This window comes from Balaenoptera acutorostrata, chromosome 19 (genome assembly GCF_949987535.1).
Source record: "Balaenoptera acutorostrata chromosome 19, mBalAcu1.1, whole genome shotgun sequence".
Taxonomy (NCBI): Eukaryota; Metazoa; Chordata; class Mammalia; order Artiodactyla; family Balaenopteridae; genus Balaenoptera; species Balaenoptera acutorostrata.
This window is the reverse complement of record NC_080082.1, coordinates 11742246-11768547: the sequence shown is the minus strand read 5'-3', so window position 1 is coordinate 11768547 and position 26302 is coordinate 11742246. Positions and strand designations below refer to the sequence as shown.

At 36.9% G+C, this 26302-nt stretch overlaps 1 protein-coding gene across 2 annotated transcripts in view; it reads left to right on the top strand.

Moving 5' to 3' along the window:
- CNTNAP4 (contactin associated protein family member 4) overlaps positions 1–26302 on the top strand; it is a 265562-nt gene that overhangs the window by 141117 nt on the left and 98143 nt on the right. For both annotated transcript variants that reach the window (XM_028166624.2, XM_007182603.2), the window contains exons 4-7: positions 7728–7875; positions 21395–21598; positions 22203–22387; positions 23198–23341. In XM_028166624.2, the coding sequence (XP_028022425.2) occupies positions 7728–7875; positions 21395–21598; positions 22203–22387; positions 23198–23341 (681 nt within the window). The remainder of the gene's footprint in view (positions 1–7727; positions 7876–21394; positions 21599–22202; positions 22388–23197; positions 23342–26302) is intronic.

Here is a 26302-nt window from a genome sequence, read left to right as displayed (position 1 = left end):
TTGCCTCTCCTTTGACTTTGGCATCCTCTTCAGAGATGGTCTGGGTTTTGCATTTCTCTCAGTTGTTATCCAGTATTATTATACTGGAGTCCTGTTGGTATGGTGGTATGACGTGGGGGAATGAGATCATTCTACAATATTGCAATTAAATGTTAGTGTTTTAGCCTTTGTCTTGAATCTGTGACCTTCACTAGTGTTTCTGGAGGTCCTTCATAGGGATAAGGCTCTGGCAAAGTCTTTGTTATGGAGATCACTCTGGGCATATTTCACAATGATTACCTTTCCCCCTCCTTGCCAGAGCCAAGAAGAAATCTTTTTTTCTGATCGTCACAGAGCATAGAAAGTTTCCTGAAGGAAAAGCCCACAACAATGTGGGGGTCCTCTGAGACCACAGCCCTCGGGAGCTTCTCACTCATGCTAGTCCACACTCGGCCTCCATCAGTTCATCAAAATTACCATGAGAGTTCCTATCATCTTATGGCACCAGTGGATGGACAGATTTCTGCTGTCCTTGGGTGGCCTTCTCTCTCCAGATCTCATGGGGGTGGTTTGCCATGTGTATCAGTCAGCTCAGGCTGCTATAACAAAATGCCATAGACAGGGTGGCTTAAACAACAGGCGTTTATTTCTCACAGTTCTGGAGGTTAGGAAGTCCAAGATGAAGGTGCTGGCCGATTTGGTTCCTGGTGAGGGCCCCTTCGTGGTTTGCAGACATCAGGCTTCTTGTGTCCTCACCTGGCGGAGTGAGAGAAAGCTCTGGTCTGTCTTCCTCATCTTGTAAGGATGCTAATCCCATCATGGGTGCCCCGCCTTCATGACTTCATCTAAGCCTAATTACTTCCCAAAGCCCCACCTCCAAATACTATAACAATGGGAGCGGTTAGGGCTTCAACCTATACGTTTTTAGAGGGACACAACTTAGTCCATAGCACCATGTAACCTCAGTTTTCTGATGGGTCTCACAAAATTCATTGATTTTAAGTTTGTCCCTCTTTCTTGTTGTATAGAGTGATGATTTCCAAGTTCTTTAAATAACAGAGCTGATGCCTTTCCTATTTACTAATATGTGTGCATGTTCAAGACTATAAATTTCCTTTAAGAACAATTTCTGCTAATATTTTATTATTTTCTATTGTGTGTAGGACATTATATATGAAAAAAATGAACGATAAGTTGAGATCTAGAAGGATGTCTTCCTACAGAATATAATTACAGCTGCTTCTGCAGGCGAGCATGAGGCATCTCTGACCATCGTCATATAATTTCACAGATGGAGAAGATGGGAAGCTGAATTTTCATCCCTGTGGGGAGTTGTCTCTCTCTGTCTTACCATTTATTCTTAGTTGTAGACTCTCAAAGTTTTGACACAAAACCTGTGGAAGCTTATGGTATATTCATGTCCTTGAGGGCTCTAGCACTAAAGTTTTGTCTCTAACCCTGTGAAGTTGTCAAAGGATCTGCTCAGTTTCTCCTCTCCAGAAATCCTTAAGTCACCTAAAGAGGAAAACAAGGGCCCCAAAGGTAGGACTGGTCTCTTTGGCTGTTCTTCTCCCAAATCTCGGACATTTAATATTTTATTGTCTTTCAGAGCTTCAGTCACTATTTTTAATTTTGTACAGCTTTTAGCAGGAGCATTGTTCAGAATCTCCTAATCTACCATTACCATAATATTATTATTTTTTAGTTAACAGTTACTTTGCATCTCAGTCAAATTTTAATCTTCCTCAAAACTGTACATGTTACCACCCTAATATAAATTTAGGCTTAATGACCTGTCCATATATCAGCCATGTAAAAATTTATTACTATGTCTCAACAATAGTTACAGACTATAGTGAAGATTGTATCTTTCGTGTGCTTTTTCTCTCTTGCCCTTTGATATTTCTGTCTTGAGAATTCAAACCCTTCTATGCTAAAAGGGCCTAACCAGTGTATTTTACAACTTTGTGCCTCCACAGATTCGAAAATAATGGCTGGTTTGTGGTCCCTCAGTGAACTATGGTTAATAATTTGGTACCCCTCCACATAAATATTTTAAAGATACTGAATATCTTCTGAGAGGGGTAGTAGAAACTGATTTAATATTAATAAAATTCTATACTCTTTTATATTGAAAATTGAGTTATTATATATACAGAGCAAAACTTAACTTTCTGATTTGACTGCTGTACTCTCATTGCTGGTTTTCTGTTACATTAAATGAATTCCATTCACACTCAAGGTAGAATCAACTTTTGTTGGATACAGTTACAATGTCTTGTTCAACATATGTTTAAACATTATTCTTATCTGGGTTTATGTTAGCATATTTCCCATTTTTTTGGTAGTTCTTATTTTTCTTTTCTTTTATGCTTTTCTAGACCAGAAGATCTCATGGGAGACACACTTAGTAAAGATTTATAACTAACATCATAAAATAAAGAGCTGATTTCCATTAGATAGCATGTTGCTATGATATATTTAGTTTCTGCATATTAGCTGACAGTGTCAAAATGAATTGTACTTGGAAAAAGGTCATATGTAAGTCACATGAATAAGAGAGGTCAGAGGATTTTAATATTTGCCTGTCTGTTGTATTGAATTTCTACTAATGTTGCTGTTTATTTTGGTGGGAGCTGGACGAATTTACATGTAATTACAGATCTGCTATATAACCACATGTAACTGGTCCCACGTTTCTAATTTATTACAGCAGTGTTTTGGAGCCCCTTATGAACTGCCATATATGGCCATCTCCCTTTATGCATCTTGGCTTTCATAGATGAGTTGTTCAATTACTATTTGCAAAAGAAGTTAATGCTATTACACTTCTTCATAAACTTTAGAAGCACTATGAAACTACTTAAAATCCTGTGAAAAACTTTAGTTCATTAACTCCATAAATTATCTTGGTTAGAATACATTTCTAAACCATCTTTGAACATCTCATTGAGTTTGAAAATCATCAAGTCTCAAAGAAAAGAAAAATACAATTAAGGCTTTTTGATTTTTATCACATAAGACACATCACCTTAATTTTACTTGTAGATATTTCATATATTTGATCATCTAATGGCATATTCTTCTACATTATGCATCTATTAGGAGGTTACTGTTTATACGCAGAGTCCTATTGATGTTTGAAAATTTGTCTTTTATTTTCATTCAGCTGTAGTAATTTTGCGAAAATGTAAAGTTAATAGAACAATCCTTTTGTCTATAAAAGTCAACTGGTGGAGTTGTGTCCCAGTTCAGTAATAATCTAAGTTGCATTACTTTCAGATGTGTCAAAGATTTTAAATATAAATTATGAGAAAAAGGGAAAAACAGCCTCAGGTAAAATATCAGGTTTCCTCTAGGGTGAGTTGTTTGCTTTCACATTCTGTTGGAGCGAGGCCTTTGATGGCTTAGCTAAATTATGGGCTTTTGATTCAGAAAAGTATAGAATTAAATCCTTACTCTGTCACTTTCTAGCTGTGTGCTTTTAGGCACATAAGCTCTATAATTTTTGTTATCCTCAGTTTTACGGTGGGCACAAAAATACTTCACAGGGTTGAGGCAAATATTAAAACTATGTAATATATTATATATTTCTGCTGTGTCTGATGTTGAGACACAAGCTTTCACGTTGAAGACATTCAGATTGATAGCACAGAAGACATTTGTTACTTATTTCTCCCTTTAGCCCTAGTCAATAGGGCTGTTCTCCTGTTCTCCTAAAATCTTTTCCCTCTCTGAAAAGTTTTGAGATAAAATAGGGAGGGGAAAAACAGCACAATTTATCCACAAGCCTGAAGAATGTTCAAAGAGCAGGCCAAAGACCAAGAGCACAAATCAGCTTGACCTGCATTGAAATACGGATTTCTAAGGCCCCTCTCACAGATTTAGTACATGACAGCACCTCAGGTAATTTGGACAAGCACTAAAGTTCAGAATATATAATATAAGGGAAGACATACACATTCTCATAATAAAATTATTTTTTCAAAAGAATGAGACATTTAAATTCATGCATTCCTTTATGAATTATGAGTATATGAAAAAATCTTTGTAGCAAATTGAGAAAAGTCTTCTAGGCAAGGGAATTACGTTAGGAACATTAGTATGCATTGGACTTTTCATTTATAAAGTGCATAGCATCAATTCCCTGTCTCATTCACAGACATTCTAAAAAAATTCCCGTTAGATATTGAATTCCACAGCAGAATCTTTATTATCTTATGTTTTAAAAGTTAGCAACAAGTGGAACAAAACAATGCAAATATTATTGTTCAGTTAAATATATTTAACTAGTAGTAATGGTGCATGTTTTCCCAGTAACATTAATCTTAGAATGTTATTTAAGGTACCCAGAGCATTACTAAGTGGTATTTCTGCCTATTCTGTCACTGTATACACGTACATGTCTATGCATTACTTTATTTTGCTAATTATTATAAAATTAATACATGCTCATTAAAAAAATTCAGAAATGACTAAAATGTGCTACCTAAACATCCCATATCCCCCACCTCACAATTTCCCTCATCTCTTGTCAGAAATAATCACTTAAAATTTTGAATGTGCTCAGATGTCTTTATTACTTATACAGACTAAGTAATTTACATTTCTTCTTTATGTTCTCAAAATTCAAATAGCTCATAAATTGACCAGATAAACTGCGAAAGTCTTCCATTTACAGACGTCCTCTTCCCATTTACCTGTCTGTTGCCACTGTCACCTGCATCTTTTCTCCCAATCCCATAAAATGCTGAGATCACAGAGTGCCATCTATCTCAATCTATGAACTTATATTAATTTTGAAAAAATGTGAGATCTTTTGGAGGGTTATCTAATTCATCATCCAGCTGTTCACTGCAAGAAATCATAATTAGGTATTGTATTAACCTGCCAGTGGTACCCAGGAAAATAGAATCAGAAGTGTAAGAAGGTCTGATTAGGATTGAATGTCTTTAAACCAGATCCTCAACCCTGGAGGCACATTACCCTGACTTGGAGAGCCTGTAAAGACAGACAGACAGACAGACACACACACACATACACACACACAGACGTACAACAATGCCCAGGGTCTGAGCACTGGGAGTTTTAATGTGTAGTCCAAGTTTGGGAAATACTGTCTTAAATGAAACTGCCCTTCATCAGCCATCCTAAAGAAAAAGTTGGTATAAATGGACATTTTCAGGCAAATGTTCATGGTTTTGACAGAAATGGAGACCATGGTGCCCTAAAGGTGAAGTGAGGATGGGGATTAGGTAGTACAATAAAGAATACAGTTAACCTTTTATATCAAATCCTCAGTGTGAAATTTCAACTGGTGGAATAGCATGGAACGTTCTAGAAGTGTCTGGTTATCAGAGTCCAAATATCTGTGGGATTAAACGATGTTCTCCTGTTTATGTTCTGGGAAATATTAGCCAGGAATGTGGGCCTAGTATGTTTGAAACATGCTGGATAACTGTTCCTCCCTCAGGAGATACAGTGCTCATTTGTACATTCTCATTTGACATCTTCATAGAGATACAATAATCAAGAAACTTGCTGAACTTTGATTTGTTTTTAAGCCCAGTCTTTCCCAAACATACACATCCAACAGATATTTTGTTGAGAACCACTTTGAGCCAAGCCATATTCTAGGTACTATGGAAGGAAGGCAGTAAAGGTCCCTGCTTTACAGAGCTTGTCTTCTAAGGGGATAAGATAAACAAATAATCAAAAAAGATCCCCAAATAATGAGTAATATGAAGACAATAAAACAGAAAGATAAGATGCTGGGGTGCCAGGTGCACTTCCTTTAGCAGCTGTGATCAAAAAGGGCCTGTCTTAGGTGGTGCTCTTCAGACCAAGGCCTGAGATGACAAGAAGAGCTGGTTGTGCAAAGATCTTGAGGGAAGAACTTTCAGAGCAGAATGAACAGCTGGGGCAAAGGCCCTCAGCAGGACTGAGCTTGGCTTCTACACGGAGGTTCCGTGTGCTTAAAGCATCATGGAGGAGATTGCCAAAGACTGTGTTATGTTTGATAAGGAATTTGGATTTTCTTCTAAGTGGTAAAGGAAGCAGTGGGGGTAACATAGCTTATCTTACCTTTAAAAATCTTACTGACTGCTCAGAGGGAAAGAGATTAGGGATATGGATGGCGATGGGGATGGTGATAGGAAACAGAAGACTAAAGAGATGAGGAAGAGGCCATTGAAGTAGTTCTGGAGAGATAATGCTTTGTTGAACCTGGTGGTTGTAGCTGAGATGAAGGGAGATGCCCAGATTTGGGATATAATTTGGAGGCACCATCATAGAACTGTCTGTTTTGTGTGAGCCTGAAAATTGGGTGTATGAGGTACTGGGGGGGGCATTGGGGGGCAGGAAGTAGAGTTGACTGATAAGGGGAGTCAAATCAAATTAATTTGACTGAAAAACCCAACCTTTTTTTTTTTTTACTGTGTTAGAAAATATTTTGGTAAATGTTGGTAAAGAGATATTTGTGAAGTAGAAAGAAAAGTAGGCAAATGAATAAACTCCCTGGGTATTGGTGTTCCTAAAATATTTGCTTTGTTTGGTATGATCTACATGAGGGTGACCTCATTCATTGATCCAGTCATGGTAAGGGGACCTATCATGCGGCTGAACAGGTCATAGCTTCATCCCTTATTTTGTTCCTTCGTATCCTGGTTGTTACAGTTAAACAAAAAAAGGAGGAGGAGGAGGGGAAGACAAGAAGGAGAAAAGGGGGGAGGAAAGGAAGAAAGAGGTAGAAGAGGAGAAGCTGAAATAAAAATTAAATATCAATTATTGAGAACAACTGCTTCATCCTAACTTTTTCACATATGAAGCTTTAGCATATGTCACGTAGGAGAAAATAAAAGCTGTTCAGGTGTGGGTTTTGCAGGTGAGCTATGTGTTAGGTAGATGCATCCTGATTGTGGAAGGAGCATAGCTCCTGGTCATACCATATAATAGTTTTGCAAACACCAGAGATTTTTTTTTTCACCATTCTGACGTTTAATTTCCTCATCTGCAATTTGATGGCGCTAGCTCAGCATCATTCCTATGGTCTTTCTAGCTTTCAAATCTAGAATCTGTAAGTCTAATTTCAGGTCTTTCCAGATTATTATTGATTCCAATTTCCCTTAACAATTTTTTAAATACAGGTGCTTTTATTTTATTATTTTTTATTGAATAAAAGTGACACACAACAACAGTTTTTAAGGTGTGCATCCAGCCTTGTGGTGAATGAAGTTTAACAACCTGTTCTCAGGGTGTAGCTCTGACTTGAATGTCTGGTGATAACTTTCATTTATGTTACTGAGTAAGATAAAGTGAAACAATACAAACAAGTCTTAACCTTACTCATTCATCAGTGATGTGAGCAACTTCTATGCTGAATCAGATCCTAGCTTTTGAATACAGGAAGAAGATGTTCTCAATATTTCTCATGATGCACAATGTCAGTAACTTTTATGTTTCGTCTGCATCTTATAGAAACAAACTTTACTGGGGGTTTCATAGTTGAAAGCTGGCTTGCTGCGGATGATGGAATTTAAACTGCTAGATAGAAAGAGGTTTAGACAATAGTAACTTATGCGGATGAAGATACGTTATGGCATAACTGTTAACAATATGATCTTCTTAAAGAAGGTTGCCATTTTATAGTAAAAAAGCAAATCATACATTGCTTGTTGACATTGTAGGAGACAAAGGGGAATAGATATTCTCCAGGTACATTGATTTCCTTCTTTTCTCTTTTCTTCTAGGGATTTTCAGGAAATGCAAATGCAGACAGTGTTGTGTACTATAGACTACAGCCTTCTATCAAAGCCAGATTTCTGCGCTTCATCCCTTTAGAGTGGAACCCCAAGGGCAGAATTGGAATGCGAATCGAGGTGTTTGGATGTGCATATAGTAAGTGTTTGTTTATCCAACACAGTGGAATAGATATCAAAGGAGATGTTTTAAAAGCCAAACTGTACGCTGAAATTGATTTAAGAGCTATGTAAAGAGACATAAAAACGCGAGCAGTTTCCGTGGGAAGCTTTATTTGTGCCTATACATGCCAATATTGACTTACGTGATCAGCTTTTATATTTTAAATCAGAAATGGAAGCATTTTACAGATAGACAAATCGTTACAGAGATAGATAGATAGATAGAGATACATGTTTGTAGACATATGTGAATCCGTTTATCCAAATCTGATATTTTTGACCAGATCTTAACTTTTAAATATTAGAACGTCCCCCCATAGACTATATGTGCTGATGTTTCATTTGGGCACCCTAAATTTAATAAAAGACAGTGGCCCATTTAGTAAAACCAATCATCTGTTATGAGACCAAAGTATGTTTTTCTCTACAGCCTAATAATATGCCATGAACCTCACTTATAAATATGCTATGCCCTCTGCATAAATTCATAGAAAAGGTAAAGACCCCTGCCAAAATGTAAGATGTGTTTGAAATACTTTCACATAAAAGAAAGAAACCACAGATTTCACTTAGTCTCCTCTTAATGAAGTATTTTATTATGTCTTTTTGTGGGACAGAGACCTGAGAGTTCTTGATAGCCCACCTCAAGCCACACCATCCTGTCGTTAGTTAACATGATCTACAATTACCAGGCGAGCAGTCTGAGGTTTGGAGAGAGTCAGTAATTTGCCCAGCGTCTCACAACTTAGTCCACAGAAGAATCTGGAAGAGAACCCATAACTGTTCAATTCACTGCATCCTTATTCCTCTAGTAAACCTTTATTTTTTTAGCCACTAAAGCTTTCTTCACATGTATTTCATCACTTTTTCAGGTTCACTTTATTTATGTAAAAGGAAGGCATGTCATAAAGAGGGCAGGCAGCTTGTTGAAGTTGTCTACCCTGTGTCAGACAGAGAAACCACGTTGACCGAATTGTCATAATAGTATTAGTAGCAATAGCACTAATGTTAATAGGATTAATTTTTATAATTCTAGAAGTAACAAATTTTTCTTGAGTGCTTATTATATGTCTGATACCATATTAACCAGTGAGTTTATAATTCCAAACAAAGTCCAGATAAATATTATTAGGTAACTTGTTCCATTCCCCTACTTTGCAAATGAGGAAGCTAGAGCTTAGAGATTCGATGTTGAGACTGTGTGACTTGTTCCAGCCACCCAGATAGGAAGTGACAGAGGTAGCTTTGCAGCCAAGCCTGCCAGACTCCAGAACCCCAGCTTATTCTCATGCCTCCTCCAGCTGTTAAATCAGAGATGAGCCATGGGCAGCTTACTTCTCATCATCTGCCTGACTTCCTTCTAGCTTTCTTGGCTTCTGCAGTTCAGCTTAGCTGCTCCTGGTATGTGTTAGCTCCTCCCTTTACAATGATCCCACTTGAATAAAATCATCCTTAAAAAAAAGGTCCCAACCCAAATTGCGATTCTGGAACACAGAATCTGGACAGTCAGTCTTATTTGTCTTTGGACTGTAGAGTTTTAACAAAGCCCATGCCACACAATGGACAATCAGCAAAGCAAACTCCAAAATGACTCATATTTATAGTTACTGATTCAGAGGGTCTACCTTGCAAAATATTTATTTATCACTGTATAATAATAGCAAACAGTTACTGAGCACTTATTCTGCGTCAGATAACAGTTTTTATAGACATTCTAATTTAATCCTAAAAATCACCCATCTAATGGAGCCTTAGAAATATTAAGCAGTTTTCCCAGCAGCATACACTTAATACACATTCGATCTCGTATGTAAATTCAACGTTAGTTTAACAAGGCTATTGATGCTGTTTTCCCACAGTAACGTCCCTATGAAGTGACTGCTGGGGTGCAGGCTCCTTTGAGTTCTCTGCTGCCATGTGCTGGATGATAACTCAGATTCCCCCCCACCTGCCCCGCAACCCCATGAAACATTCCTTTTGCTGTGACTTCATCTGCTGTCTCTTGGAGTAAGCACATCATCCGGGCACTTAGTCAACCTCCTTTTTTCATGGACCCACGGTTGAAGGGTCAATAGTGAGAGCCAACATTTTAAACTCAAACATAAACACACATGGCAGAATGATACAGCAGGATTCAATGTAAAATGGCTGTCGGATAATTTTGGATAAAAGAGAAAAAAAATAAACTTAATGGAAAAATACTCTCACAGATGACCGAAAATAACCTCAAAATGGGCTGGGTGTGAATGCTTTATGGGAATGTATTTGATCAGATTGACTTTAATTCCTCAATTACAGCATAATCTACACTCTTATTCTCCACCTCTGTGTAGCATTAGCCTTGCAGAATATTAGTTTACTAAAGCATGATACTATTTAATCATCATTTACTGAACAGTTAATATGTGTCAGGTACTATTTTTTACCATTTTAACAACACAGTGAAGTAGGTACTTGGATATTACCATTTTATGGTCTGCTGAATGACCCCTGTGGCTTGCTCTGGGTTGTCTGGCACAGAAATAGCTGAGACCACCAGTGTCCCCTGCCCTCGAAAGGAAGAACTGTAGGTCAGCAAAAGAAGCCTGCTCAAGATTTTGTCTGCAACTTTCCTGAATAGCCCAGATCCAAGATCAGACTGGATTTTCTCCAGATATGCAAGGCCATTCTTCCGCAATCCTTAAAAACAGGAAAAGTGTGGGAGGGTGCAACATGAGCAGGGTTCTCGCGGATAACAGTCCCAGGACACCTGTCCATGCCGGCAGCAAAGTGGGCCTCTTGTGAGCTTGAGGAAGGCCTGGAGGATTACATCCAACCTGCCAGTTTGTTTGTTCCCATTGCCTGCACCAAGTTAATATGACTTTTGGGTGGGGTTTGCCTGAGTGACTCACTCAAGAATGTTGTATACCAGGGTGCTTCAAGTCTCCTGACACGGGCGAAAGTGGACTTAGAGAAATTAAGAGCTTTGGGATTACACAGCCCGTGTTAGACGTAGGATTTAAAATCAGATCCATCACCTTCCAAAACCAGTACTCTTGATGAATCATACATGTGTTCATCCTTTAAATGTCTGTTGACACTTGCTGAAAGAGAAATCTACTAGCTGTTGGGTATAGGGAGGAATTTAAAGTAATATATTTTTTTCTTAAAGATGAGAATGTGCAATGTCATAAAAATTACACAAACTCAATGCAAAATATGGTAGCATTAGTGTAGGGTGTTAGGAACAACGTGATTGATAAATTGAGGTTAGTATGAGAAAGTTTATGGCAATAGGTTTTGAAACTAAGGTGCAGATACTTTCACATGAGAGGCTGGGAGAACGGTCCAAATAGGAGAAGGGGTGTCTTCTAGTCAAGAACAGGAATGAGGATTGCTTGGAGGGATCAGTTTGTATTTGAGAATGGTCATTCAGACTGAAATGAGGGGTACAGATTGGAGGGCTAAATGAGGGGTACAGATTAGAGGCAGCAGCTCAGTTGGGAGGCTTCTGAACTCCTTTGTGCAGGTGACAGCTGGAGTCTCAAACTAGAGGACCAGCAATGAGGAGACAGAGTTCTCCTGACTTGAATCAGATTCACAGTGTGCTGAGGCTACTATTGAATCAAGAGAATTTAGTGATTGTATGTGAGGGGACACTGAGTTACCAGATTTGAACAGCTGTCTGGAAGGTAGTGTCATTTACTGGGAGGGGGCACTGGGGAACAAATAGGTTCTGGAAGGGAGCAGGAGAGAGAATTAGTTCCATCGCTGACTCATTGAGTTTAAGTGACTGTGAAATACGGAAGATTGGAACTCCACACCCTCTGGGGTGAAGTTACAGAATTGAAACCTATAAAATATCGTTAGTTATTAAATCATAACCTTTCCACTTACTGTTGATAATAAAAGTATAAAGTTTAAAGCTATGTTTGTACAACTACTCATGTCTTTGAAAAACAGAAATGCATTTCTGTCGTAATTAAAACAGGTCCTTTATACTGTTTTTCAGGTAGCGTGCATTTTTATGCCAGACCCCCACCCCCACCCCTTGTGCCTAATATGTGTGTTGGCTGAAGTTATAGATGCAAGCTGGCGCTGTGAATATTGCTGGGAAAGTGGCTGTTGTGAGAATCACACATGGTTTTATTACCCTGAGTTAGAACAGTAACTTGTTATGAAGGAGCATCAAGTGAATGGAAAATCCATATCAAAGAGCATGTTCTGCTTTTATGTCAGTAAACCTGACGTTGTTTCCTGAGTAATGAGAGAAGCAGAAGCTAAATTTTATGGGTTCAAAGGGAAAGCATAAATTTCAGATGTCTTGGCCATAGCCACTGTGAACACGTTTACAGATCTAGACAAGAGGTGTAGGTAAGGAAATAACTTGTGGAAGAAAGAAAAAGAAAAGACAGTGTTTGATGATGAAGAAATACTACTCTACTCAGTGTGTCCCAAAGGGTAAACAATGGTAAACAAAGGCAAGAAAGGGAAATAACTGGCTGCACGTGAGTGTGTCTGAGGAGTCCTTAAGAAGTAGCAATCAAGCCGCAGGAGATAATGTTTAATTGTGGGTGAACTGCTGAAGCAATTGCCCTGAGTAGAAATTCTTAGTTTCTTTTCTCTAGCTGTTGTGTAAACACTCTCATTTTGCGATCCACGATCTCTCCTTCCTCATCCTCAGCAGAATAAAAGCATCCAACTGCCCGGCCGTAGCGAAAGAATTACAGTTTCTTTGAAGTGCTGTGATTTCATGATTTTTCTAGTCTTAGGCTCTTTTCATGAAGCATAGGGCGATCACCACACATCTAGCCTTCATTCCCCTACCTAGATAATTTTTTTACTCATTGGCTTTTCTCTGCATAGAAATCACTGTTTCTGACAACTTCTCTAGTACTTCCTGTTTAGGTCAGAGGATGTGTTCTGCTCCTGGAACAGCTGTTCTGCTCCTGATCGCATCGTGCACACATTATACTGTATTGAAATTGGATGGTCCTTTTTTGGTATTAGTCTTCTGGACAGATAGATGAATGAATGGGGGCAGGTCCGGGGAACTTCAGGAAAGCTTTTCCCGTCATCCCAGTGTCTTATTCAGTCCATTAAAGATCAGGCATAGAGCACGGGGAAAACTGAGTGAGAGGATTGGCAGAGAAGAAATGTACAGAAGTGTTACACTATTATGTTTATTTGCTTAAATGCAGACTGTGTGAGAGAAAATTATGGATTCTATTTAGCAAATGGAAATAAGTCAGAAATTACAAAACTCATGTTAACTTAAAATAAGAGTATGCATTTCATGATGTAAAAAATACTGAAAGTTGGAACTACTTACATCTGTAGATTTCCGTTTTGAAAATATATTAATAGGAAATATAAGAAAGTAACATGAAAAGTGCAACTGTTTATCTGGGTGAAAAAACACTGAAAGAAAACTAAGTAATAGCCTTCTGTCTATTCAGGATGCAGCTCTCTCACACCACTTGTTGGGTTGGGGAAAAAGGAAAAGCAGGAAATGTGTTAGATTTACCCTAAAGAATAGTTGTGATTGAATCCAATACCTACTTATTAAGCAGCTCCAATATGTTAACTGCTAAAATCTTGACAAGGTGCTTTAAATACAGTCCCTGCTCTCAGATTGTTTATCAGCTAATACTGTAGCTGAGGGATCCTATTTTATGTCAGAGTTTATAAAGAAGATGGATTCATGTTGGCCTAAAATCAAAGTGGATAAATTCTGATTCTTTGCAAAGTTTATAGTTAAGATTTTAATTTGATGATATGTGAAGTTATATTAAAATTAAAATGAGGTTAGCTTTTAGAATGCCAGAAAATAAGGAGACTATGAAAACCCACCAGAATAATGTCAAAATAACTCAGCCAACTGAAGGGGCTCTCACTGACCAAAGATGGAAATATTTTAGCATCAATAAAGATTGTAACTGCAGTTTTGAAACATATTAACTATATTTAAGTGAATGAGTTCATGATAATACTAAAAAAAAAAACCCTCATTGGTTACCTAGGAGAACTATTAAGGAATCGACTCATTATTTTGAAAGCTAATAAATGAAGAGAAAACATCAAGCATTTATCCTACTCTTCCTATGTAATCTGTACCTCAAGGTAATCAAATAGAAGATGAGAGGGGATTTCTCTTTAAAGTTATATTTATATAAATAAACAAGGAATAGTAGAATCAGTATGTGCCCATTTTGCAATCCTAAATAAATTAATGGACAAGTCAATAATTATAAAATTTCACAAAAAGAGAGAGATTTACTTTTAGGTACCAGTCATAACAGAGTAGCTTTTATTGGACTATCTTGCTGCCCACAGCAATTATAGTGGCTGGATAAAATACATTTTAAAAAAATGCTTCAGGGCTTTGAAATTCAACTCAAAACAGGCAGCAACTTGAGAGGACTTGATTCTTGAAAGATGGAAAGCAAACTCCTGGAGATCCATATTTAACTGACTCTCCTAAGAACATCATAATACTCAAGCAACAAGTAGCCAGATTTTACTAGGCTGAGGAGACAGAGGTCAGAGTTCAAGGTTGCCAGAGTGATTAGAAATTTAGGGTGGAATACTGAAAAGGAGGGTGTCAGAGAGGGAGAGCCCTGCCTCCTGCATACACATTCCCCTTAAATCCTTGCCTGATTCCTGACTTGCCCATGCCCACTATGCACCGGGCAAAAGCAAGAGCTGGGAGATTCAAGTCCTGAGGACTTCATCCAGCATCTGCCTAGTTCTGGGAAGGATACCTTTGGAGTTCAAGTTCTGCCAATTTAGAGAGACTTGTTAAACACTTTGGGCTTTTACTTGAAAAGCCAGAAAGGCATTGCCTTAGGAATAAAGACCATAACTGAGGACCAATTGTTACGTCCTGGGACTAAGGACAAATCCTAAATAGACCTGTCCAAGAAAAACCTGGAACCAAGCTTTCACAGGGTCAAGGTGATCTGCCAGTAATTCAGCTCCCTGTGGACCTCTTCCATTTAGTTTCTGCCACACCATCCATCCCTCTCCAGACTCTACCACCCTCCCAGCTCTTCTCCCCCTCTTCTGCCCCTCCCCACCTCCTCTTCCTTTCCTGACCCTAGATGTTCTCATAGGTGGTGATCTACTCAGCTTAAATATCATTTCCTCAGAGATGTCGTCCCTAATCAACAACCTAATTTAGACCTTTCTGCTCAAACCTCTGATGTTACCCTGTCCTTTTCCTTCAAGTTCCACTTAACAATTTGTAAAAACATCTGTTCAGATGGGATGAGTTGCGTGATGTCTTTCTTTTCCTTCTGATTGGAGGATCCATGAGGACGGAATGTGTTCCCCGTTACACAGGCTCCTACTGTAGAACTTGGCACAGTAAACGTTCAGTAACTATTTGTTAAGTGGAGGTATTAAGAAAAATATCTGATTAGCCATGATATAAACCAAAAAATGAATAAATATGTAAACATCCAAATTTATTATACTCAAGCAGTAGCAACTGACGAAAAGAGAAATATCTCCGAGATGAACATATGAAATTTCAAAAGTTGTTATTATTAAAATGAGAATAATAGCATACTAAATAATAACTGTCAAGGCATTTTGATATTTCCCTCGGGTGCCAACAGCTTTTTTTGGTATAGCATGAAAGGTTGGAATTATTCTCCACATATTCCAGGTAAGGAAATTGAGAATTGGCACTTAAGTGATTTCTGTGACATCACAAAAATAACAAATAAATATTAGAAACAGAAATCCAGCTTACATCCTCCGATGATACACTCCAGCGTCCTTGATGAAGTAGATGTTACCGATTTCAAATCTATTTAAAAGGTTAATTTAAATTGATATGTAAGTGGCCATGATGATGTTTGCTCCCATAACCTCCTGGAGTGTTATCACTGACCTTAACTCAGTCTGTTTAAAACCATGATAGTAAAATCACCTTTTCCCTGTGGTTATGTACAGCATTTGATCCTGTGCCTTCTTCCTTTTTACCATATCAATTTTAGTTGTTTTAAACCTAAGAGTCCCTTAAATCATTCTATGTTCTTTTATGCTACTATGCAAAAATAGAACGACCCATTTCCTGTTGATTTCTCGAGTGCTTGGTCTCTCCTCTCCATCTCTTTAAAAGCACAATTCTGTAATGCACATCTCACGTGCCTATACATCATGCTGTAGCTTTAATATTTCACTATATAATAGTTTAACAGTGACTCAGTCTGATTAATGTTTTTTAGAAGTCAAAATTGGACCTCTGTTTGTTTAGTGATTCAGAGGTAGTAATTTTTCAATAGAGAGGCAGTATGATCGGTGTTTAAGACTGATTTCAATTTAGCCCAGAAGAGTTTGGTCCATAGCTGTTTTCTCTAGTGGTAGCACTCTTTTTCTATTTGTGTTTTTGGGGTGATTCCCAAAGAATTATTAGAAGAGTCTCATGTCTTTTTCAAGAACTCTTCCATGACCTTCAATAAAATGAATTTTCTATTTTTAATGATTTGTTTTCCATTTCATGCATTTTCTATTCCAATTTTTCTCTTTTAAGTTTCTTAGTCAACTGATATCAATAATGCTATGATTCATGGTTTAACTCACAGAATCCATTTCTCCCTGAAAGATGTTTCAGGGACAAGTCACTACCACCTCCACAATTTTCTGCAAGTACCACCTATGGTATAGATAAATAAAACAATTTTGTTTTCCATGGTACAATTCAGTGTGCAATGAGTTGTTCATTTTCAGAGAACAGGTTTCTGTAAGCTACCTCTTCTTCTCGTCAAATAACCCTCATGCTGTCGTCTGCCTCAGGATCACTCAGGAACCTATACTCTTGGGTTGTCTTTCAGAGATTCTAAATTAGCGGACATCAGGCAGAGCGCAGGATGTTTGTTGAATGTTTATGGAGGCCACAAGAGATTCTCCTTAGGTGATTCTCACGTGGTGGGACCATGGACCCCAATTTGAGAAATCATGCTCTTGGATGTGTTTTTCTTAGTAATTCACTTACAGGGTGGGGAAGACATTGCTTTTTCAAATGGGAACCCCTCACAATTGGAGAAGCCTCAAACTTCTGGAGCAGGGATAGGATGCAAGGGCGAGGGAACGGTACTGGGTCAAGTGGAAGATATGACAATGAGCAGTGTGTCTGCATGTGAAACATGCAGAGGTAGAAAAGCAGTTTGCTGCTCACGGAGGTGAAGCATATCTGCCCTTTAGTTAACATCCTTCTCTGAGGCTGAGAGGTTCAACTCCTCCTGCACGTGTTAGAAATCGTTCGGGACCCAGCCCTGATGCAGCAGTGAAGCACGAATAATCACATCTCAGGAACGTGTGTCTTCCCCGCTAACCCATAAGCTCCTGGAAAAAAAAATGCACTTCGTGTTATGCATTACTGTGTCTCCCACTGTGTTTGCAGTAAGGTCTCCATAAATATGTGCTGCAGAAGGAGCACAGAATACGTGTTTCAGCAATTCCACTTCTCACACAACTCCCTGAAAGAAATAGGATATTTTCTTTCAGAAAACTCTTTATTCTACGGGAGATTATATTTCTGAATCATGCAAATCAAGCAGGCTATACCTCTTTCCCGGGGTCACAGGGAGAATTGATATGAGAGTAGGGCCTGCAATCTTTGTGAGCCACTTCTTTGCTTGCTTCCTGCTATAAATGAGAAGATCTGAGATGGAGGTATTCACTGAGGAGGATTCAGGTCACCGACAATTACCATGGTGAGTCAGCTCAGGCATTTGCTGACAGACAGAGAAAAAGCCACAGAACCCACAGATGGCTCAAAATCATTCTTGCTGCATAACCTGGCAATGACATTGGTAATTGAGCATTTCTTGTGCACTTCAGAAATTCATTATTTTTTAGAGTCCACTTTTAAAAATTAACACACCAAATGTATTTATTAAACTATTTTTGCTATCCCTCTTTCCCTGCCCAATATTCTAATAAGTAATAGCATTAATAGTAGTTAACATTTATGGAATTCTAATTATATGCTAGCAACTTCCAAAAATTGTATAGATATGCATTCATACAACAGACCTATGAAGAATATACTGTTATTAACAAAATATTCTTAATAATATTAATCACTTAAAAAAAAGAATGTACTATTATTCCCACGTTACAAATGAAGGAACAGGGGCAAAGAGGGCAGGTAACTTGCTGTGATAGAATAATGCCCTGTAACCGTAAATATGTTACATTACATGACAAAGGTACTTTACAGTTGTGATTAAGTTAAGGATCTTGAGTTGGGGAGATTATCCTGGATTATCCAGGTGGACCCAGTGTAGTCACAGGGGTCCTTATAAAAGAGAGGTGACAGGATCAGAGTTAGAGAAGGAGATGAGACTGTGAATACAAACATGAGAGATAATGAGAAAGAGAGAAATCTGAAGATGCTATGATGCTGGTCCTATACAGGAAGGAAGGGGCCACAGCCAAGAACGCAAGTGGTTCCTAAAAGCTGGAAAAAAGAATGTTGAATTACTATCACTAGGTTAAGCACACAAATGTTTAATGTCCAACAGGGCGATAAAACCATAACCTTTGGGGATATATTTTCTACCTGACGGAAGTTATTTGCATCTCTACTGGGAAAAAAAACCAACAACTGTAAATTAACATGTAACTTAGAGACTGGCCCTCATCAGTAATAAATAGTAAAATAGGATATTTGTGAATTTACCTAGAATTAATTAGACGGGCTTCTTTTAAAAAGCTCCAGCATGACATTGAGAGGACATGAAGTTATTCCTTTGATTTATTTTCCAGCTTTTCCAATTTTCTTAACAGTGGTAATATCAGTTTCAAGAGAGACCTGTCTCTCCCACCAGCATCCTTGGAGAAAATTCAGATTCTCTCTTCCTCTCTCTCCCTCTGTCTCTCAAAAGATTATTTTTTTTCAGATAGTTCCATATTTTTATATCGTTAACTGTATTTATCATAGCACAACGTTTTATGATGATTGTTTAAAATCGCATGCTTTTTATGTATCAGATAAGTTCTATGAATAGCTTTTATAAGTGAGTTTTCTATCTAAAGTAATACTGTTAGGGGCCATCCTGAATTTCTTTGTTTTATGGGAATCCTTGCACATATATTACACGGATATAAGTTGAAGTTTCCCCGTACTGACATTGTACTTACATTCTGAATTATATTTAGCTTTTTTGTCCCGAAGGGTATTGTTCACATTGCATGTGAAATCTGAGAGCTGAGTTACTGACTGCCACTGGAGTTTCTCAGCATCCTCAGAGCTTCCTTTCATGATAGTGAATGAGAGAATGTGTTGGGAGAATGTCTAGCCATCTTAAAATTAAGCATAATAAGAGTAATTCTATTTTATGGGGACAAGTTTAGGACTTGAAGACTGACAAGAGTAAGAAGATTATTGATTACCATCTGCTTTAGCATCAGGTTTCTAGACCTGAGAACTGAGCTTTCCCAACTACCTTAATTAAAGTGACCCCAGGCTTCTTTTAATCTTGATCCGAATGCCTGTTCTGGTCTGTAATGGTTTATGAACTTACTTTTTTACTTGCTACTTGCTGTCCATCTTCACTGAATGTAAGTTCCATGAGGACAAGGGCCATGTTGGTGTGGATCCCTCTTTTATCTCAGCATCCATCACAGGGCCTCAAACTGGACGGGATAAATAAATATTTATTGCATGAATGGACCCAACTACTTACTGTGATACCTGTGAAGTAAGAACATAATAGGTAAGAGAGAAAATGGCAAGTGGCTTCCATTTAAGAGATGAAGCAGTATACCATTGCTTTAGGCATCAATAGTCTAATATGTTTCTCACTATCCCATTTTGCTGATGGAGATATTCCAGGCACAAAGCTCTTGGTGCCATGAAAGGCTAATATGACCATTATAATGTAATAACAATAGTGAAGAAGAGAGAAAAAAAAGAAATAGAAGGCTGAAGTATCACAGGCTAGACCTTCACTGGGGAAAATATTCTCTTGGTAGCTAATTCCAAAAATAGACTTTATCTGAAATAAAATCATTATAATGATGGTTGCCTTTAAGCGATGCATTAACTCAGAGATAACTGCATGGCTCCAAATGTGTCAGCATTTAAAGTCTGTCTTATTGGAATTTTTCTTAATTTACTGTAATCTAATTATCATAGAACACATTATTTGTATTTGACACAGAGTGATGTTTTTGCCATGCACATTCATTCAGCTATATAACAAGGAGTAATTATTCAGTTAACATTATTCTTTCTACAGAATGCAATGTTTATTCATGTGCACTTGGTGAATGAATTCTTTTATAAGAACATTAACAAGACGTGGAAAAATCAAACCTCTGAATTTCCAAAAGATAGCTGCATAAAATAGTTGGAAAAAATTTTGGGCGGTGGTGAATATAAATGGTTCCCATTAAATATGATGGATGATCTGAATGAAATGCATATTTGGACATACAAGTTGATGTAATAATTTTGTCGAATGAAACAAGATGAGTGAACTGTAATGTCGTTTTGTTGACTGGGAGAAGTCACCTAACCAGTTGAAAAATAGCTTCCTATTTTATTGGGTTTCCCTAACCTCTTCATTTATTACATAAATGCACTCTCAAGGGTAATTGCCTTAAAAAAAAAAAATCTTTGACTTGTGAAAGGTAGGAAACACTGCAAGGCTTTCTGAGTATTATCAGTTCTTTGCTCAGGGTGCAACTGATTTTGACAGATGTACTGTTATGTTACTGGTATAACATGACATCTTTTATCAGATGAACTGAATAAAAGTGATCTTGACAATGAGTAGATAAGACACTGTCAGAAAGCTGAAAAAACCTGTCAATGTTACAGTTATGACACAAATGCAGCAGAACAGCCCTTATAATGTCATTAAGTGAATATCTTTCCAACAGTGCCCTTGAGAAGACAGAAAATAGCATTGCTCTTAAATACTATTACTTAGCCACAAAAATAATAAAATAAAACAAAACACAAAGGTCAGTTTAATATATACTTGAGGTGGCATTGATGAGTCCGATGTATGTGTATGTATTTATGTGTCAATCTCTTTTATATATGCCATATAGAAAGAATTTTGAGATTTCAAAACTACTTTTTCAGAAGCTAAAAACCATTTAACTTCAACATTTCAAGAATGTCATTAAAAATATTGATCATGAAATATGCAAAGTGGTTTTATGGGTATTGATTATAACCTTTTCCCTAATTTATTATGGAATGAGAAACAGCCTTTAATAATATAAGAGAAAATTAGGAATACATTTCAAAATGTATTTCTAGATCATGAATTTTGTAAATAGGTGAGTAAAGACTAAAATGGAATCAATCCCAGGAATTAGAAGGAATTAGACATTTGGTGGTTTTGTTTTCCATTATTTTGATTGGCTTGGAGCTGAAATATACATGTATGGGTACAAGTATAATGCTCTCTCTATACATATACTTTTAAAATGCTTTAATGAAAAGCATATTTATCCTTAGAATGACTTTTAATATCTTTGTCTAGGATCAGAAGTGGTTGATCTTGATGGGAAAAGTTGCCTTCTCTACAGATTTGATCAAAAATCCCTGAGCCCAATAAAGGATATAATTTCTTTGAAATTTAAAACTATGCAGAGTGATGGGATTCTACTCCACCGGGAAGGGCAAAATGGAGATCACATCACACTGGAATTAAGAAGAGGAAAACTCTTTTTAGTTATTAATTCAGGTAAAACTATTTGGGTAAAGTGCTTGAAAAATCTGGTCATTTAGATATCACCTTAGTAACTTTATGCTTTTATAGCTTATCTTTTTTTAACAATTAAGGTGCCTTATTTCCACATTCAAGTGTTTATGTATATATGTGTGATATATATATATATATATATATATATATCACACATATATATATACATGCCCATATTGTACTTGCACGTAAAAATGGTTCCTAATTTGCAAATTGTACAAGACCCTTTTTCAGTGTCATAGTGCTGACAGAACCACTTAGCTATTTTCAAACATCATGATGAAAGGGATGGGTCATTGAAAAATACTGAGGTAGTAAAAATAATGAGGTTGTAGCAAAGGTAAAATTTACATTGAAAATGAGTGTGTGATGGTGGGTAATGCTAATAAAGAGAATTAACAGAGGAAGAAATTACAACAAGGTTGAGAGGATATTCAAACTTGAGGTAAATTCAGACTAGCGTTTTAGATGGAGTGGATGGAAAGAGATTGCAATTATCATGAGACTCTGGTGCCCCCAAAAGAAACTTTTTTTTTTCTTTTTTTAAACTGAGAATAATGGTGCTGTTATTTTTTTCTCTTCTAAGGTGAAGCTAAGCTGCCCTCCACCCACGTCCCGATCAGTCTCACCCTGGGCAGCCTGCTGGACGACCAGCACTGGCATTCCGTGCTCATCCAACGCTTGGGCAAACAAGTCAACTTTACAGTGGATGAGCACAGGCGTCGTTTCCACGCCCAGGGAGAGTTCAGTTACCTACATCTCGATTATGAGGTGTGACGGTTACGTTTCAATTAATGCAGACTTTGTAATGTATATGTGGTATAGCCACATGAAAGAAAATACACTATAGAAAACCTATGTTCAGAGTCAGTCAAGGTTCTGATGAAGTGTTCCTCTAGGTGACCTAACTCAAGTAGCAAATTTTGTGCATATACTACTGAGGCTTCATCTTTCTCCCAGTATGTTAATTTATTATTACAAAGAAATGTCATCTTTTTTGCCTGCAATGTGTAGTCACAAATTGCCACATGTAGGAAATGTTCACGAAGAGATCTCATTACCACAAGTAAATACAGAATGTGTTGCATGATTGGTGGTGGGAGGGGCGGGTAAAGGGCACTCCTGAACAGTGCAGATTTATGGAGAGAATGTAGCAATAAATAGATTAATTGATTTATTAATAATCAGTTCAAATGCACAAATATCAATGTGTGCCAGAAATGTATATAAAACAAAATGTCATTATAATTGGTAGCCTTGTTAAAGCTGCCAAGGTTCACCATGGATATAAAGATGTATTTTTCTTCAACAACCAAAAAATATTAAAATCAGGTGTGATTAGCAACTTGTAAAAATAATCAAGCTCTTGTGTAAGTGAAAACTGAATGCATATAAATTTGTTTTAAGATCTGCATCTTAATTTTTTTAAATCTCCATTTGAAATTAACAATATGGCAGTGTCGGGTACTGAAAAATCGGTCTGTCTATGATGATTACAGCTCTAGTTGCTAATTGTAATTATTTAAGCAGATTATCAAAAAATCACTAAACAATATTATTGATGCCATTTTTCTTTCTAAGATCAGCTTTGGAGGGATTCCAGCACCTGGAAAATCAGTGTCATTCCCCCATAAACATTTTCATGGGTGTTTAGAAAATCTCTATTATAATGGAGTGGATGTTATTGATTTGGCCAAGCAACAGAACCCACAGATCATCATTATGGTAAGACTCGAGTCTTCATGTGAACAAATGAGGAAAGCTACGTGGCTTTTCCACACAAAAAAATTGCTTCATTTTGAATTCCCACTTGATGTGATGTTTTAGACTTTACTCTTGTTCCTTAAAAACATTTCTCTGCTTGGCAATATGCATGTAAGGGATGAATTCTATGTTAAAAATTTAAAATTCATAGGGCATGATTATTTTATATTTATATGAAGTAAAGCAGGCTTTTTTTTTGGTGCAACTGATAATTTATTTTGTTGTGATATTATTACTCCCAGGAGACTAATTTCTTTTACTCTGTAATTTCCTTTATAAGATAACTCCCTGACACACTCTCTGAAGAAGCATACCAAGTTCCTGGAATCAGATAACATCCATGTATATTAGAGAAGCATTTGAAAAATTTGTATTTTGCCATGGTCATTTATAACCAATAAAAGAAACTAATAGACTTTTACAAGATTGCATCTGCCAGTCTGTCCCAAGAGCAGTGCTGGTCAGGCTGCATTATATTCTAATTCTATGGAAATGCAGCAGAATTTAAATACAACTGTTATGGGTCAGGGTTCAGTCAGGGAAGCAGCACCACTATGAGTTTAGGAACAAGGATCTATTTTAGGACTTGGATCTTAACAATCATCAGAGGCACTGGAAAGTGGAGCCCAGCTGTCTGGAGGAAGAGATGGAACAGAGTGAAAGAGCCAGGACAAGCTGGAATAAACCAGCCCCTCTGTGATCATCCCTCACTGGGCTTTATCACACACAGAAAACCTTTGGGGGGAAAACGGCCAGCCTTTTCACTTCTGACTCATATCATGCAGGCTCCCTTTTTGGCTAACTTTTAACCAGAGCAAGACAAGAAAAGAGATTCTGTGAAACGTGGTTTCTAGCCTAACCAGCTTAATGATAGAAAAGCAGACACATCTATCCATTTGAATACATTTCTTTAATTGTTCAAAATTCAGAATATGTAAATGTAAGCTCATGTTGTGTCAGCAAAACCCAAAGCACATCATGGGATTATTTATTGCTTACAAAACATTTTATTCTTAATTCTCTGTGTGAATTGATAGTATTTATATGAGTACACCATCCAGCAAGATTTTTAAATAGTTTTTTTTTAAAAGGGAAAAGAATTTAAATGGAAAATAAAAATATTATAGAGAGATAGATGTGTTTCATTGCAAAATGAGTTTCCAGAAGCTGCTCATGCAGCTAGCACCCACTCTTCATTGCCAAGAGGATTTGCTGCTTGTAGAGTAGCAGACAGCTGTCCAAATGCAGCTGGTAAATGTTTCCATTTTTACCAGGCTTGTTAGTCTTACAATTGCCTTTACATTATGGGTCAGTTTATTTCACTCTTCTGCTTTTGTTATTTCATTCACTGGGGCAAGGTATTTGTCTGCAGTGAAAGCTAATTCACTTTTAGCAGAATCACAGTATAGCCAAATGTTTTTGTTTAACCAAGACTAGTAGTTTAATTCCAATGTGTATTCTTCTAAATAAAGTGATTTCATTGACTTTTCAATCTATATTTAGAAAATTTGTTGAAGATTATTTTCAGGAAAAATAAAAACATTTATCTTGATTTCTGAAGCCTGTTAAGGAACATTCTAATTATTTCTAAATAGTTCATACCTTTACTTTTTTTTTTAATCCTTAAATATGTATTTAACTCTAATAGCAAAATAATCCTTCATGTACAATATTTTAATGAAAATTCATGCAATTCTAATGTATCTTGAAGATCTACCTAAAAGCCATTAGATAAGAAATAATACATGTAAATCTGATGACAAGCACATAATGATAAGAAAAAGACAAAAATGGTTCAAAAAAGAATGTAAGTACTACATTGTATTATGCAATGTTAAACCTAAAAAAATGAAAAATAGGCAGAGGGTATGAACAGACCATTCTGAGGAAAGTGAGTCCAGAAGAGCAACAAACTCATGAAAAATGCTTAGATATACTGTTAGGTAAATGCAAGATAAATAAGAATGATACATCACTTTGGCATTTTGTTGTTGAACTTATGCAAATTTAAAAGATATGTAATACCTATTGCTGTCAAGGATGTGGGGAAAAGCATATCTTTGTCAAGGATGTAGGAAAAGCATATCTTTGTATACTACTGTTGGAAATGTGGAGAATTTAACTTTTTTTGGTGAGCAGAGAAGAAGCTGGAAATATTTATTAAAACGTGTATATACAATAGTTCTTTATTTAGAACCCTCTTCTGCAGAACTGAAAATACCAGCACATAGAGAAGCATGCAGAGGTATTTATTCTTGCATTGTTCAGGGAGGCAAAACCTGGAAACAAAGTGAATATACATTAACAAGGAAACAGTTGACTAAAATTGGAACGTTCACATAGTAAAATATTATGCAATCAATAAAAGTAGGAATTAGGCTTCTGCCAGGTAACTCAAAGGGATTTCCATAAGTTATTTGTTAATGATAAAATCATGATACAGTTAACAGCATAAAACATGGCTCCTATTTTAATAAAACAAATAATGCCTAATGTGTAGGTATATGTATTCAAAACATATATTTAGGTGTATGTGAATGTACATATAAGTGAACACATAACTTAAACATGTATATACATATATATGTGTATATATATATTTGTATATGTCAATGGAAACAGAATTATGAAAAAACATGGAAGGAAAACCAGTAGCTCATTAATGTTGGTTATGTTATGGGGTGGGTTAGAAGCCAAAGGCAGCAAAAGGGTGAAATAAGTGGGAAGAGAAAACCAAGTAAAACATTAAAAAGAGTTGTTTTAAATAAATTTTTTATTGAATTCAATTGCATTGAGTTAGATGCCTTTGTGAACTGAGAGATGGGGAGGAAATAATTTCACCCAGAAAACGCAGGGAAAGATTTGCCTGACCATGTATCCCTGGATTTGAACCTTTAAGACATATGGCAAGGATTTGAATAT